The sequence below is a fragment of the Sinocyclocheilus anshuiensis genome, unplaced genomic scaffold, assembly GCF_001515605.1.
Source record: "Sinocyclocheilus anshuiensis isolate Anshui unplaced genomic scaffold, SAMN03320099.WGS_v1.1 scaffold1170, whole genome shotgun sequence".
Classification (NCBI taxonomy): domain Eukaryota; kingdom Metazoa; phylum Chordata; class Actinopteri; order Cypriniformes; family Cyprinidae; genus Sinocyclocheilus; species Sinocyclocheilus anshuiensis.
This window is the reverse complement of record NW_015538055.1, coordinates 1524695-1542117: the sequence shown is the minus strand read 5'-3', so window position 1 is coordinate 1542117 and position 17423 is coordinate 1524695. Positions and strand designations below refer to the sequence as shown.

The following is a 17423-nucleotide window of genomic DNA, read 5'->3' as shown; positions in this document are numbered from 1 at the left end:
AAGAGCGGTTTCTTAATCTGGTTTTGATTGGATCGGAGGGTGACAGCTCAGTGAACTGGTGCAGAGCTCTGAGGTTATTGCGGTTTGGCACTCCAGATTTTCAGAACAAGCAGTCAGAAAGAGTTTGTCTACAAAAATGGTAAACTACCAGGTGAGGTTGTTGGGGGTGGAAAAAAAATCTAATTGAAATAAAGCTTTTAACATTCGAAATATCAATCCTACTACTACACTTCCTGAAAATGTCACTTTATCATCTGTCCTTGGCTTTTCTAAAACGTGAATATTCAATAAGAGCGTGCTATGAAAATGCTGCCAGATTAGCTGCGAGAATGCTTTCATGAAAGTCAAACCTATCCATGCAAATGTAAGACTGCATACAGCATCATTTTTAACAGAATGAATCAAAGTATGTAACAATATACAAAAATGCAAAAAAAATATAGTATATAAAAAGAAAAAATACCATTTTGACATCAGATACACACACACAAACACAAGAATATAAAATTGCAGTACATAAAAATATATATACTGTATTTTCAGTATATAAAAACAAAAAATAAAAATTGCATTTTGATATCTACATAATGTTATGCTTTAAAAATAAGTCAAATAAATATATATAAATAAATATGAATTGTGTCTACTTGTGAGTGAGAAAAGGTGGCATTGCTGAAGATAAAATATAATTTGTTTTTAAGACTTAATTTTTCATTTTGACACTATTAATCTAAAATGTGTAAATTAGCAATATTAAAGAGTACGTAGATGTATTCAAAGTCTGGCCTGGTACTGTACATCTGGCTTGGCAAAGGGTTCATGACAGATGGCTGTAATGGTCCAGAAAGTCATGGACAAAATTTGAGCATAATTGCACAAATAATTTTTCTTTGGGTTGAACTGATTAAATTATGTGAACCCATGCCAGGTATAAGGTCAGAAGGTCATGAAAAACAAAAATGAAAGTGTGAAAAAGATATATATTTGATACCTCTTGAAGAGCTTGAGCCTGCAACAGAAGGTCTTTTCTGAGATTCTCCGCCTGCTGCACATGGAAAGAGTTCCTCTGGCTCTGGATGACAAACACCACTTCTCTCAAGTCTACAACAAACACAGAGAAAAACACATACTCACCATGTCATCCCATTAATTTGCTTACTGCAGGGCACACAACATTTTCCCATTGAGAACCATGACAGTGACATTGGGTCAGAATGATTTTGTTGCAAGGCAAGTGTATCTACGAGTTCTCATTCTAAAATCTAAGCACAGGAAGGACATGCAGACCTTTCATCTAATAAATCCAAATTTTAGTTTGGAAAACACAGGCATTGTGGTTTTTTGGTTAACGCACATTGAGCATCGGTGCCAATTGAGTCCAATCTGCAACATGTTCTAATTCCTGCTCTCTCACCAATGTTTTCCTGTCTCTATCTACTATCTCTCTTCAATAAATCAAAAAGCCCAAAAGATAATCATCCCTTTATCTGAACAGATAACATTTGAAGGGTTTTGGCCCTGGGAAGAGAAAGGGCTTAGTGTGGTGCATTTGTCCGTTTACAAATACGTTACAAGATTTCAATCTAAAAATCCAGTTTTCACAAAGCAGAACTCTCTGGGCTCAAGGTCAATCAGTACAGTTGCTTCTGGGGCCGGATTATAGAAACGTCCAATCGTAAGTCTCAAGTTAAGATCTGACAAGTTCAATGCTCCAAATGGGAACTGAAATCACCATGGTTACCAAACAGTTAAGAATGGATTTGAGATGGAGTATGTTTTTTGATCTACAATAGCTGCTTGCTTATTATATCACAATGAAACACTCAAAACCACACAGCGTGCTCCCTTGAATAATACACAAAGGATCCATTTATAATGAGCTCTAAAAACAGAGAATGATCTCAAACAACCTCAATGATACATGTGTCAAAACTAGAGCCATTGAGTCATGAGGGTGGACTTGATGGAAATGACTCGATTGAAGACCTCTGAGTGGTGTAATTAAGACACTGATTTAACATGCTGAGACATTGATGTCACTGAGTACAATCTGGGACATTTATCTAATGTCACCACAGTCACTGTAACCTTTACATGAACTTTATATTTACCACCAAACCAGCCAGGCAACATCATCTTAACATTTGAGCACAGAATGTCTAAACATTATTTAAAAAAAACTTACAATAAATAGCACTACAACACTTACAAGAAATAAAAACAAATAAATAGAAATTTAGACAGACAGACAGACAGAGATAGATAGATAGATTTTAGTCAGTGGTTTATTTACTATAGTCATTTATTTGACTAATAAATACATAAAATGACTATAATTACATTTATTATTTACTCACTATTGCACTAGTATGATTTGTATGAATTTCATTATTTTGTAGAACAAATTGTTAGGCTCTTTTGCATACAATAAAAGTGAATTATGGTTGCAGAAATGATAATAACAGAAAATGTTCTGCGGTAACTCTGAAATCTCATTTGCGCTTAGATACACTCAAGTTTTAAAATGTACTTTTTTGGTGATTTTATTTCGTTATTTTTTGGAGCTTGACAGTTCTGTAACTTCACTTTCATTGCATGGAAAAACATGAACATTCTGCACAATTTCTACTTTTTGTTACAACAAAGCAAGAATGAATGCAGGTTTAAAACGATAAAATATTCCTTTAGTTACAAGAGATTTGGCATCTATCTACATACATTAATCAAATAAAACCCTACAGCATTAAAACACATAATAGGAGGCATTAAAATACTTGATGCAGGTGTGTTGTATCAGCAAAATGCAGGTATTTTTTTGTTTTTTTAAATGATGCACTCATATTCCACTTAATGACACTACAACACCCACACACTGAAAACAGACTCTAAATCTGCAGGCTGGGTAAGAGAATTAACTTTGCTTTCATACGTTCTCCCAAGTGGGAAAGCTCTGACATGTAATAAAACTCATACGGCAATGAGAAGTGTCACTTCTTTAATAAGTCTTGCAGTCACTTCATCATGAGCTCTGTTTCTGTTTGCTCCACCTCAAGCTCATGCACAAGGCTTTCTGCCAGCCACGGCTCTCTGGATCTATTCATTAGATTTCTTTAAAACTTTTGCACAAAAATGTGGCCGTACAGCAAATATTGCACATCATAAATTATGATTATTAGACATCCAATTTTCATGACGCTTTTTTAAGCAGCTCTGAGAAATGAGGCTCATTTGTCAACACAAACAAGACGAGGTGTATGAAGAAAGCGATAGCTTCGTAATCTTCCTACAAGACAGGCTGAGAAAGAGTGAGAATGTGGAAAACAGCTGACATGAGCAAACAATCTGTGTGTGCCTCAATCTGCTCCCTAGTTAAGTGGTAAGCAGTCTTCACAGAGAGTCAGCCGATTCGAGGGCTCTCCCATTGTCCTAGAAACGTTCCAGTGTACTGAAATGTTCGCTCACTAGAAATTTTCAAAATGCACTGTACAAACTGAGCATTGGCTGTTTGCTATGTTCACTTCACTACATATAGTCAGAATAACTTAATACAATTTCAACACCATAAAGTTGTCAGGCCGCCAAAAATGAACAAGCACATATTTCATAAGGACATTACAATAAAAATACAACATAAATCTCTCACACACACACACACACACACACACACACACACACAAAACATTATATACAGCATATTTTAGATAAGAAATATATTTATATTATTTACATTATTTTATTATTAAAAATATGCATTATATGCATGTGTGTGTATTGCAGTGTCATGTCATGTTAAAGTGTTGACTGAATCATTTAATTATGTGAATAAGAATATAGAAATCAATAAAAACATATATTGTTTTTATTAAATGTTAAAATTTAATGTATAGCATATGTTTTATAATGTATTTTAGATATCAATAACTAATAATGCAAAAATATATTTATATTTACATGATTTTATTAAAAAAATTATATTTATGTGTGTATGTATGTATAGATGAATCTTATAATTACGTTAATAATTCATAATGTAATAAAATACATATGCGTTTTTATTTGTTCTAATTTAATGTATAGCTTATAATGTATTTTTTATTTCAAATGTAGCATATTTAGATAACTAATGCAAATAATTTATTTTATTTAAATTATTTTATTATCAAAAAAAAATGTTCATCATATTTTTGATAATAAAATAATGTGATTGTTCTGAACAATTCAGAAATAATAATAAATAATAAAAAAGGTTAGAATGGTTGTATATATAATAAAATGTAAATATATTGTTCCTTTTTATTATTTATGAATTTTCATATACTTAGCGCATAAAGGCCCTTGCTAGTACCCAAAATGTTCATTTCATACTAATTCCTGTCATAGGGAGCATAATGAGATACAGCCCAAGTCTGTATGGATTGAACGCTTCAGTTGTTTTGCTTGAACCCTCTCTGTCCATGCAAAGCTAAAGGGCAAGAGAGCCAAGTGCCACGGGCAGGATCTGTTATGTAGTGTCATGCTGCTTTAATTTAATGTTGCTGCCTGCCATCTCTGCTCTGTCCTTCTCCACCTCAAAGCTGCTATTGATCTGCCAGCTCTGATGGGAAGGGAATTTACCTCCTAAACCACATCATGTCCATCTCTTACAGATCTGCCTGCCTCAGGGATAGATGCTTAGAAAGAAAATCTACGCCATTCACTCAAGCTCCCTGTTCGCATCCTTCAGTGTTAAGCGGCAGAATCCCATTTTTAAAAGCCTTTGTGCCAAGTCTGCTTTCAACTTTGTATGTATGTACGTGTATGTGGCTGCATACGGATGTGTGATGGGATCTTTTACAGAGATGTATTTATAATATACATACATAAATATACATACATATATATATATGTGTGTGTGTGTTTTAGTGCACTGGATTTATCCATATAGTAACAAAAGTGTATGTAATATGTCGCTGTAAGAGAAAGCGTATGACCTTGCTGTACATTTTATTTATCACTGTTCTGCAAATTTCCACTGACGAAATCCAGTCATTTCAATAGGAATCCGTTATCACAACAGGTTCAAGTTGGTCACATTGACTCAATGTGCTGACAAACAGAAAGCTGCTTGGTTTGAAAGCCGTGAACGATGTGAACGGTGCTTCATACGTCGATACACTATTGAAAATAGTATTATCTCTTACCAGTAAAGTGTCACGAAAATGTTGCTAATGTGACCACACCTGAGGCAGAATGCAGTCATGGAACCTCATAAGTATCAAATTTACTACAAATTTAACATTATACATATGTTCTATACAAAACTAAAACTCCACACATGATTCACAACTACTGTTAGCATGTTGCTAAGCTAATAATATAATTCTCCAATACACACACACACTGGGGAAGCAAATACTGTGTAAAACTGTACATTTTTTTGATATAGAGAAGTATTTTTTAATTAAAAAGTACCTTTATTTTTTATACTTTTTGTATTGAAGGAATTTTTTTCACTGATCTTGTTGCAATGAATTATAAGATTATACACTTCACTTAGAATACGGACTTATTTTGACCAAAAAGGCCATCTGTAAGCACTAGAGGTTACTGAAATACATCAAAATTGTTTATATCAGTTAGTGAAAATCACAAAAACTTACCGTGCCAGAAAACCCCCCCAAAAATCTAGGTGTTTAAACCACAATAAGCCAAATAGGCAAATAGTATAAAAAAAAAAAAAAGACAACAAAAAAAGCAAATGCGGGACAAAAACCACACCTTTACTGAATGGCAAACATTTTGGTCACAAAATTACCCTCTATTAATTGCCTAATTACAATGTCAGGTACAAGAGTCAACTTAAAACAAAAAAAGATCACATGGTTTCATTCATAACATGATGGGCAAAAATCAATCAAAGCACATGATATTTGTACATAAATTATTACTGAAGACAGACAGGTAAAAAAGCATCTGGGGTCAAAAATGTAGACAGCTTACAAAATTTTGGAACAGAGTTATTGTGTGTGTCAAACCTATGTGTCTGACAGGCATTGCACAGGTGTATTAAAAGCCAGAGGAACATTTTCACAATCTTCCTCTCATGGCATTATGGGGTGCCACAGTAATAACGGTTATCCAGAGCTGGCGAGCATCAATGATAAGGCACTTGCCAATCTCCCATTGTGTCTCTATGCCTGTGTGATGTCAGTATGAAAGCACAGAGCAGTGTGTATAAAAAGAAACTAATTAAAGTTGAATATAACTGGTGAGGCCTCCACACTAATGGTGTTCGATTAATCATTAAACAATGGAACTGCAGAGGGGTGGAAAAAGGAGAAGTCTTGACATTTTGTCTTTCATTCTGACCTTACATCAGCCTTGCTCTCTCTAAGCTTGGTCACCATCACCTTTGCACGTACCAAACAAACGAGGACAATGTGCCATGGAGCGAAGTAAGTAATTAGGAATTGTATTGAATTATTGCACTTGGCTATAAAACAGTGACTTTTTTTCACCGCAGATGGTGGAAATGCAGAGGATGGTTCTTTAAAGCCTCTGTGAAGCCTACTTTTTGGATGTGAAGGCCAATCAAACTATGACATGGAGAGGAGTCAGAGGTGGCTGGTGTGAAGAGAACCTAGTAGGGGACTTGACAGTTAGTTCAATGATTTATTTGGTGAGTTAGCCTATCGTTTGATTACAGGGCTTCGAAGCATATCCTTCATCAAGTTTCTTTTTCTCTCTCACCGCTCTCTCTCTCACTGTTCAATCTGTATTCTACGGGAAGGGTGACTCCAAAGATAAAGGGACTGAATCTTCCGGATAAGGGAGATGTATTGAATGAGACGCTGGAGAATTGAGCTTCAGTCAACTGAATTGCTTTCCCCATATAAAGTATCACCTTCAGGCTGTGCCCTCTACTTGCTTCCCCCCCCGAGTAGTTCAAGAATATTTGGCTAAGGTTTGTATATTTGGTTTACTGATATACTGTGGATATATGGTTATGAACTTAAAAAAAAACAAAAAACTGTCACCATATTTTTACAGCAAGGATATGACAACCACAGCTGCCAATCTTTTTATTTATTTATCTATCTATCTAACACAACAGGATTTTCTTTTTCCAGTGTGCTAATAAACAAAAAGCCAAGATTTTAAAACTAGGAGGAGGCTTCTGATAAATGCAAGTGTGGCAGCCCACTAAAAACGAACCACCACAGATGGTATTGCATCCACCCAGGAACCAAGGAACCAATCAGATTCTGTCCCACAGCGACACAACAAGATGGAACCACGTGACAGCAGAAAGTCAAATTAGTTCTACAGCAAACCAGAACAAAGTCAGACATGATCTTGTTTGCTTATGTATGATAATAGAAAGAGGGAAAGAGAGGTGACAGAAAAGGAGGAAGGGAATGAGACAAAAAGTTGAAGAGAAAATTGCACATTTATCCCCAGAGGCTGGTGAATCGGGTAGCACAAGACACTGTGAATAAAATGTGGGACTGAAAACAGAATACTGACAAAACAGACTGATTACTGTGGACTAAATCTCAATACAGACTGTAATATTTAATTGACTCCACATGCCAATTTTACCTCTAAAGACCCAGAATGCAAATACATAAAAAATAAGCCATTTTACACAAGACCGCTGAACAGTTGGTGGCATACTCTTTGTAGACGAAGGGGTTGGGGACATTTAAAAGTATTGCGCACAACCAACCTACAGGCAATCAAGACTTTAACCACACACTGCGCTTGGATCAGCTAAAAAAGCTAAAATCTTTATTGTGCATTCATACCGTCTCAAACTGAAGAGCAAAATTCTGTGAGACTGGGCAGTGAAGACATATGGCAGGTGCTGAAGTGTGAAAAAGGCTAAAAAAATGTTTTCCAGTGCTTAGTGTGCTCACAAGTTCCATCAGAGCGTCTACCGCAGATCTTCAGCACTGAAGTAATTAGAGGTGATGTTTCAGGGCTCAACAGTAGGGAGCACAAAATGCAACTTGCAGCCAAAGGCAGTAACCCACCATTTCATGTTTATCGCTTCCTTTTTGGACTTCACTCAGGAAGTCCAGAGACAAGGCGTTTACGACATTAATTGGAGTCATGCAGACCCAATGAGTCTCAAATCAGTCAGAAGGTTACGGAGGCAGATTTAGTCAATAAAGGCACTGAGAACACCTCTGCACATGCCCGATCGAATGCAAAGAAACGGATGTGGTCGTTTGTGTGGTGTGTGCGTGTGGTGGAACGCTCCATCCACCTGGCACAAATTCCTGCTGACAGTTCGCATTGCCTGAGGTGGTGGGGGGAAGCATAAAGGACAGTCACCTTGTGCCCCCGCTGGAAGTTTGTCAAATCTCTGAACGTCAGCAGAACAGGTGCAGAAAACCCGATCCAGCACCCTTAAAGAACTAGATCAGGCAAAAAAGAAAAATTCTCTTATTATTTACTCAACCTCACGTTGTTCCAAACCCGTATGACAGACTTTTGTGGGGAAAAAAAGCAGAAAATATGCCAGTCACGCTTTATAAGTATTTACAATGAATGAAGCTTTTATGCTTCGATAAGGATAAAAACGCACCAAAGAAGTATCAAAATGGTTTGAAGCCACTGAATAGATTTGTGTTCCAAAAGTCCTAAATGTTATTCATTTAAAACCTTGACATCTTCCCTAGTTCTCTTTGTCGCAGTAATGTTCGATTTGTGAATGAATCATTCTTTTGAGTCAGATTTCAATTATTCAGTTGATTCGCTCAGAAAGATTTGTACATAGTTCTGGCTGATTCAGTTCTCCCGTTCAACTCACTGAATTTAGTTGTGGCAGTAAACTATAACTTTTATTAACTTAAAAGTTAATGCATGGTTTCAGAATAATTGGAATAGCACACGAGTCATATCGACTACATTTATGATACATGTATAGTGCATTTGCATATTTCTTTGAAACTTGTCTGTAACTGTCTCGTAATTAAATGTAAAAGAGCAACCAGCAGCCAGTCTTTTTAATTTATTTTCCTCCACAGGAGAAAGTAAGTCATGCAGATTTGGAACAACATGAGGGTGAGTAATGACAAAATGTTAATTTTTGGATTAACTATTCCTCTGAGACTTGGCAAATGTACAAATAAGCAACAGTCTACCAACAATGATAATTGGAATAACTGGGGGCAAAAAGCCGAAAAGAAATAACTGAAGTGAGAGTTTGTTCTGTCAATCACGCATGACAATGATTACCAGATGGAAAGCAAAAAACAATGTGAAGAATAATGGCATAATTTTTCGCCTACTCCTGACTTCAGTGTTGCTTTAACAATAACAGCCATCATCTTTCTAAATGACAGAGCCACACAAGAGGGGCCATTAAGCCGTACGGAGGAACAATGAGAATGTCAAGAGTGGATTTTGCACGCTCAGTGGCGGGTGATGGGAGACAAGAAAGGCTGTCGATGGCTCATTTCCATGAGAAGTGACGTTGTGCATCCTGGCCCAGAGCTGATTGTTTCAGTGTAGAACAGGCTGTGCTCCAGTGACTCAGATCATTGTGCTGCTGTAGATGTAACGATTTGGAGTGATCCAAGTTTGTATGCAAAGCTGCCCAATTCCTTTTGACTCACCTTGTTCAAAGAAAGAGAGAGAAAGCGAGGGAGTGAATGAAAGCGATCAAAGGATGATAGGGAAGAAAAAGATGAAAAACGAGATAAGATGGGAGAGGTGGAATGAAAGGGGAAACTTGAGTATTCACTCCAAAAAAAGGCCAGCTACATCAGCTGGAGCAAAAAATAATCCTTCAGATTTAAGGCCCCCTCAGGTGCTACAGGAGGACATTAATGCAAAAACGGAATATTCACCCATCTTAGGTTTAAGATGAAAAGCTTTCCAGTGGAAAATAGGAATTATATGAATTATGTTGGATGTAATTATATGGGATGTGTATCTACATATTAAAAAAAAAAAAAGATTGGTCGGTGGGTTACCTGAACGACTATTTAACTAATCAGTCTTAAGGAAGCACTGCAAAATTAAGCCGAATTTGGGTTCACCTGAGCCCGTCGGATGCATAAAGGTGCTCTCATGTACAGAAAACAGGAGTCTTGAGATTACTAGGACTGTTTATAACTTGACACACCAACATTTGTTGGGGTCCAAAAACAGGGTGCGGTGCAATGCAATGGCTAAAGATGCCCATCTGTATGTATACTACCACTACCTAAAGTTTGGGGTTGGTAAGATTTTTGTTAAATGTTTTCGAATATTTAAGAAATCTTGTAAACTATGTTCACACGACAACATTGTGGTACTAAAAAAAGGAACCGTTTTTGAAAAGTTTCGAGTACAAACGACAACATTGTCAAAATGATCCCTATTCACACGGATCCACAAAAAAATTACTAAAACACTTTATTATGCATGCCAGGCCAGTAGTTGTCACTTTGTTAAAAAAATACTATGCGCTTGCGCACATACGCATTCCTAAAGACTGAACTTGTACGCATGCATCACAAATTCCTGTTTTCATAGTTTACACACAGATGCTAATAATTTTCAAAAACTTGCAGTTTGCATTTTCAGGCTCCCAAAACGCTGTTGTCATGTAAGTAAATGGCCAAAACGTTCCGTTTTTAGTTGAGAACAGTGTTGTGTAAACCCCCTTAGGCTGCATTAATTTGATCAAAAATATTGTAAAAACAGTAAAATTGTGAAATATTATTACAATTTAAAATAACTGTTTTTCATTTTAATAAAGAAAATGTAACTTATTTCTTTGATGTTAACGCTGAGTTTTCAGCATCATTAGTCTTCAGTGTCACATGATCCTTCAGAAATCATTCTAATATGATTTTGTGATCAAGTAACATTTATTATTATTATTATTATTATTATTATTATTGCTGACAACAGTGGCTCTGCTTAATATTTTTTCCCAGAATTTTTTGATGAATAACATTTGAAATTTACTGTCACTTTAATGTGTTCTTTCTGAATAAAAGTAATAATATATTTTAAAAAATGTATCTTACTGACCCCAAACCATAGTGGCTGACTAGCTGATTTAACCTATTTGCTTAATATATTTTAATAATCTTATATAATACTGTTATTTGTATTTATAATATATTCAAAAATATTTTTTTAATCCTCCATCTTTTTATACCTGTGAATTGCTCAGCACATGGGTCAATATAATATTTTTAACTCACCGATGGAAAGGTCAGTGACATCCAAAACCATTTTTAAAAAAAAGAGAGAGGAAGCGTGTTAGTTAAAAAATGAGACAGAAAAAGTGTGTGTTGGAGGGAAGGAAGCAGAGAGAGGCACACTTTTTTGGCAGAACAGGAAAAAGAATAACACTCATTATGATTCTCAGCAAGGGTTGGACATCACAAAACCGCCTGGACTCAAACACCTGAACTTAGGCAAGGGAGCTCGAGCCGGTTTAATCATGCTCATTATAAAGCTGGAGGCCCCGTCCCTGTGCACATCTCACCCGAAGACTAATGAGCGTTGAAGGCAGTTTTAAACCTCCTACTTTGCATCAATAATTCAGCACCTGGAGGCAGCTCCACTTTAAAAGATTCCAAATCCGTGAGCCTCATTATCAGGTCTTAAACTGTGCACCGCTCCAAGGAAGTGGATTGAGTAAACATGATCTCTGCCACTTTTAAAAAGGCAGAGTTGCACTTTAATTGCTCAGAACGTATCCGAGTTTTCGCATAACTAGGCGACAAGCAGTGATGAGAGCCGTTCAGGAGAGGCAACACCGTGAGCTTTTCCGAGCAGATCCCAGAAAAGAAAGCAGGTCACTTGAGTTCAGAGAGATGTAAGAAAAAAATGTGGGACGAGGAGGAAGGGAGATATGAAGTGGCTGAGCTTCTTTTTCTGTCTCATGATGTCTCAAGAACGATCAAATCTGTGGCACACAACAGTTACAGAGAGAGACAGAGATAATTTGAAAGATATATAGTTAGAGAGATAATTTGAGAGAGGGTTAGTTAGTTTGTGAGAGGTTAGAGAGAGTGACAGAGAGATAATTTGAAAGATATATAGTTAGAGAGATAATTTGAGAGTTAGCTGGTTAGTTATTTGGTGATAATTTGAGAGAGGGTTAGTTAGTGATAATTTGAGAGTTTTAATTTGAGAGAAATGTTGGTGATAAATTGAGAGAGGGTTACATTTGAGAATTAGTTAAGAGAGGGATAATTAATTAGTTGGAGAGAGGGACAGTTCAGGTCAACAGAAAGATAGTTAATTAGTTCGAGAGATGGATAGTTAATTAGTTAGAGGGACAGTTAATTAGTTCGTTTGAGAGAGAGATAGTTAAGTAGTATAGAGAGAGTTAATTAGTTTGAGAAAGAAAGTTAATTAGAGAAAGAGAGATAGTTAGAGAGAAGTATAATTAGTTAGTTAGAGAGAGGGTTGAGATTTTTTTTTTGTTGTTGTTAAAAATAGAGATCACGATTCTGAACTAAACAAAATAACAATTTACTAGAGGCTGTGGCAAAAATATTAATTGCTGCAATCCATTTAAAAATGTTGAATTAATTTGAATGAATTAAAAAAAATTGGTTTGAATAAATGAATGACTCAATGATTCACTCATAAACACTTCACTTTTTTAATTACTGGATGAATCAGTGTTTCTGAACAAATCGTTTGAATGAATGATTCAATGACAAATACATTTTTTAACAGTCACAATGTAATTGACACAAATGTTATTTGAAAAGCCAATTACTTTCAAAAGGTGATTTGCTCTATTTCGATTACTACTTTAGACATCAGTGTTTATATCCGAACTATACACTTTTATCCCAGTACTGAAGATTAGAAGAAGACCGTTTGTGAAGCTGTTTCACACCTAAACATGAAAACTGCTCTCTCTGTGTCAGCGGCAGTGCGAACCAGATTTGAATGTTACAGTATGACTTTGTCAAAGGTTTAATAGACACAGACGAATCGCTGTCCTTTAGATTTGAATCGAGATGATCTTTTATTGATTAATTGTGCAGCTCTAATGAATGGGTAGACAGTTAGAGAAAGAGTTAGAAAAGGCTAGACAGTTTGAGAAAAACAGTAAGAGAAAGAGAGTTAGAGAAAGATAGATTGAGAGAGATATGGACAGACAGACAGATAGGCAAATGCACTTTGCTAGATTAAAGTGATGACACAGCTCATCCACTGACACATCTTACCCCAATCTCTCCATATATCATAGCAAACCCATTATTCAACTGAACTACAGAATTTGAAGTGCTCTGCATGCCTTCTGACAGCATAATATTGGTCATAACCAAGGCAGAAATTGCAAAGACTCCTAATAACTTGGCACATGTGCAAGTAATAAATCTGACATCCCTGTAGTATGAACAAGACTCTGGTCTTAACCATATTTATAGACTTAATCACATTAAAAATCAGAGATGCCAACACAAACACGGTGTTGTGTTACGAAACCATCAAAAGTGCCATCAAAACTGGATAAAGCAGAAGTAAAGCCGGGGTAATGCAGCATTACAGTTTGGCTTGTATCTACAAAAGCTATTTTTCATGCAATTCATCCTACAGGAGATGTTCCACAGAGGAACCATGGTGAAGAGAGACATCAGACACATCTGATATAATAATATTGAAAAATGAGCTAAGATTCCTTATTTTAGGTAAAACAAGCCTTTGAAATCTCCTAGGCATTTAATTCTAGACTTGAAACACACTTGGTGTTTGTCAACCCATAATTTATTAGAGGAATAGTTCACAAAAAAACATTCTGTCATCGTTTACTCACCCTGCTGCACCATCTTGATCCAAGGAGATGTTAGAATGCCGAAGCTGTGTTGTTTTTGAATGTTAAAAGGCAAAGCAAGAAAGGGAGCAGAAACTATTTAATTCTATCTTCTGGTGCTTTTTATCCTTTTTTTTGTGCTGCTTGGACATTCTGAAAAACATCTCGTTTCAAGTTCTATATTCAAGTTCTATATCAAGTTCTCTGAAATAATGAATTTAGGTAAAGGGGTGCAGAGCCAGTGGTGGTTTTGTAGGCAAACATCAATGCCTTGAATTTTATGCGAGCAGCTATTGGTAGCCAGTGCAAACTGATAAACAGAGGTGTAACATGCATTCTTTTTGGCTCATTAAAAATTAATATTGCTGCCGCGTTCTGGATTAATTGTAAAAGTTTGATAGAACTGGCTGGAAGACCTGCCAAGAGAGCATTTCAATAGTCCAGCCTGGACAGAACAAGAGCTTGAACAAGGAGTTGTGAAGCATGTTCCCGAAAGAAAGGGCCTATATAATAAATAATATACAGGTTTTAGATAAAGCAATGTGAGCAAATAATGACAAAAATAATGAATGATTGGGTAGATTATTCCTTTAAAATGTATTATCATCATTATCAGATATAGTGCTGTCATTAATAAAACAAAGTCACTGTCATTTTGAGAATATCCTTTTCTTTTTTTCAGACTCAGAGGGACTGCAGTCAAACCGACATCATTAAAGCCTTATTTTAAAACCACCTGAAAAATCTCCGTTTTGAAAATGAAACCCCGAGGAACTGTTATCTTGCCCTTCCCGAGGCTCTTGAAAGATTCTGATATCTACTTAATGCACCATATGAGAGTTTTGAGAAGACTTTCAATGGTGCGTTTCAAGAAAAAAAAAGTTTTCACCCGTTTAAATTCAATCAGATAGTTACATAAAACATTCTCAAGGACACCTCAGAACATCACTTTTCAATTTTACAGTTTGACGCGTCACTAAACAACAGAAAAAATGCATGCTTTTATCCCTTTCCGCATGTTCAAATAACCCATTATTTCCCATCCACTCCATCCAACTCTTCTTCACGCTTCATTAGATTAAAAAAAGGCTCTTGACTTTCTAAAAGATAAGACAGGGCCGATATGAAGTCACCGCCATGGCAACCGTAACTGTGTGAAGTGACTGTTATGCACAGGGATTGGCTTGCTTTGCTGGATATCGTTTAGATGGCGAGCGAGTTCATGCAGGACTTCAAACCCTTCTCAAAAACAATATCTGAGATCAAGCACACTCAAATATTCCATATGACCTTCTTCTGGGGGGAATGATGCATTTCAAGCTACTTCTCAATATTCCGATATGAGGTCGACTCTGGTCTACAGTATTTTTAGCTACGCAGACAATATCCAGAAATAATTTACAGATTATGCTAGTGCGCTTGACTTTTCGCTATATTTGTAGAGCGCATTACATGAGAAAACAAAGCTCAAACGAATGCCTCTCTGACATATCCGCCTAAAGCGCTTCAAGCAACTAACCACTTCTGGGAGACAAAGGAGAAAAAGAAGAGAACTTCAAAACCATAAAGGTTATTGTTCTGTGTCACATGCTTGGTGCAAGAAGAAGCTCGGAGAGTTTTCTTAATCATACTACGGGCTGAGGCATAAGATGTAGCTTTTTGAAAATGAGACTTCAGTGAAATTATAAAACCATCTTTGCACTTCAGGCTTCCTTCAACTGTTTGATGTGATATGAATCACATTATAAAATGAAATTATAATTGACCTTTACACCTTTAGAGTAATTAGTATGCTGAGTGCTCTTAGTCCTGTTAAAGACAAAAGAAAAGCAAAACACCAGAATCAATTTAGCTGTAATGGTTACTAGAATAAAGAGGTCATTCGTTTCATCCAAATCGTTTCGCACCTTCGGCAACTGCGCGAGAGGCAGAATTATGAGCATTGTAATAAACCCCTACGATCTGTTCATTCCACTACGTCATACCTCATTTGCCTCGCTACACTGAAATATCAAACACACGTACAGCGCACTGCAAACGGTGACCCAAATCAATTAGCTGTGCCCTGAAATCTAATCCTGCTTCACGGAGAGTGGCGCCGACTAAAGCCATCTAAAATAAACCTTATAATTTTCTCTTTAGATGAGGCACCAGTGATATTTACAGTTGGTCTGAAGAAACATAAAATGAAATATGATAAGAACACAGGCTTACCTGACTGGAATGGTACTAAAATACAACTTGAATTCTCTGACAGGAATTATTTCTGTGGGATTTTGGTGCCTTTCAAAGCTCCTCACAATCCTGTTGACTTTTGCAGGATGTGAAAGGAAACAGAAGCTGCTTGGATACTCACCGAGTTGAGTCTCAGAGGGAGGTTTTTCAGCGTCATGGATCTGAGGAGAGAAGTTGAGAGAAAGACGACATTAGAGGTGTAGAAGGAGTGTTTACAAATGGACCAGGAAGTAAATAAAAGTCCAGCCTGAAGGCACTCAATACATCATACACTCAAGACAATCCAGCACTATTAGTGCATGTCAATAAGTACCAAGTAACACTAAGGAAGAGAGATAGATGAGTCACACCCTATTCAGGCAATTCAATTGCTATTGATTATTTCTTAAAATGTAATGTTGTCTTCAAGTCCTCCTGGGAAGTTCTTACTGACAAGATCAGATCTCATGTTCATTCAAGTGAATTCTAGGGCAAATTTAAAGGGATAGTCCACACAAAAATGAAAATTCTGTCATTAATTACTCACCCTCATGTTGTTCCAAACCCATGAGACCTTCGTTCATCTTCGGAACACAAATTAAGATATTTTTGATGAAATCCGAGAGCTTTAACATGGACTATTTGTCCTTACGTTTCTGGGCTTTGAACGTGATAGTACAGTTGCTGTCTATGCAGGGTCAAAAAGCTCTCAAATTATCAAAAAATATCTTAATTTGTGTTCCGAAGATGAATGAAGGTCTTACGGGTTTATTACTTATATAATCTATTGTGTTTATATATTCTATATTGTTTGTCTTTATTTATTATTTATATAATAGCTTTATTTATTATATTATATTATAGAGTATAAAAACAGAAATATATGTACTGTATGTATATAACATAACAAATAATATATTTTTTCCATTTTTGTCAACCTGAATTTTGAATTTATATGATAAAGATTTCTGTTTTTATATTCTGCTTATTTCTGTTTATTACATAATATCATATTATACTAAATTATATTATTATATTATATTATAGAACATAAAACAATCATTTATCATATAATTTCAAAATTAATTTAGGTTGACAAAAGAAAAAATATGTACTGTATATAATATATACATATAAAATTATGAAGGAGATACACACACACACACACATACATATACATCAGCCCTCTACGAACACCTTGGCAATTGAATCGCCATTGGCTAGTACATTTTTTTGTTTACTCGCCAGACTGATATATATATATATATTTGTTTGTAAAATGGCACAGTTTTATAAATATCTGAAAGTACACTCTTAACATCAGTCAGTCAAGCATTATAATATGAGAATCAATATTATTTAATGATAGAACTTTTGTAATTAGAATTAAAACTTGATAACCATGTATGAATGCATATTAGTCATTTTAACTGAACTTCGG

At 35.8% G+C, this 17423-nt stretch overlaps 1 protein-coding gene across 5 annotated transcripts in view; it reads right to left on the bottom strand.

The window, feature by feature from the left end:
- Nucleotides 1–17423, bottom strand: part of LOC107682850 (beta-1,3-glucosyltransferase-like) — a 73104-nt gene that overhangs the window by 30401 nt on the left and 25280 nt on the right. For all 5 annotated transcript variants that reach the window (XM_016478974.1, XM_016478981.1, XM_016479001.1 and 2 more), the window contains exons 3-4: nt 16125–16164; nt 992–1101 (exon numbers count right to left, since the gene is read on the bottom strand). In XM_016478974.1, the coding sequence (XP_016334460.1) occupies nt 992–1101; nt 16125–16164 (150 nt within the window). The remainder of the gene's footprint in view (nt 1–991; nt 1102–16124; nt 16165–17423) is intronic.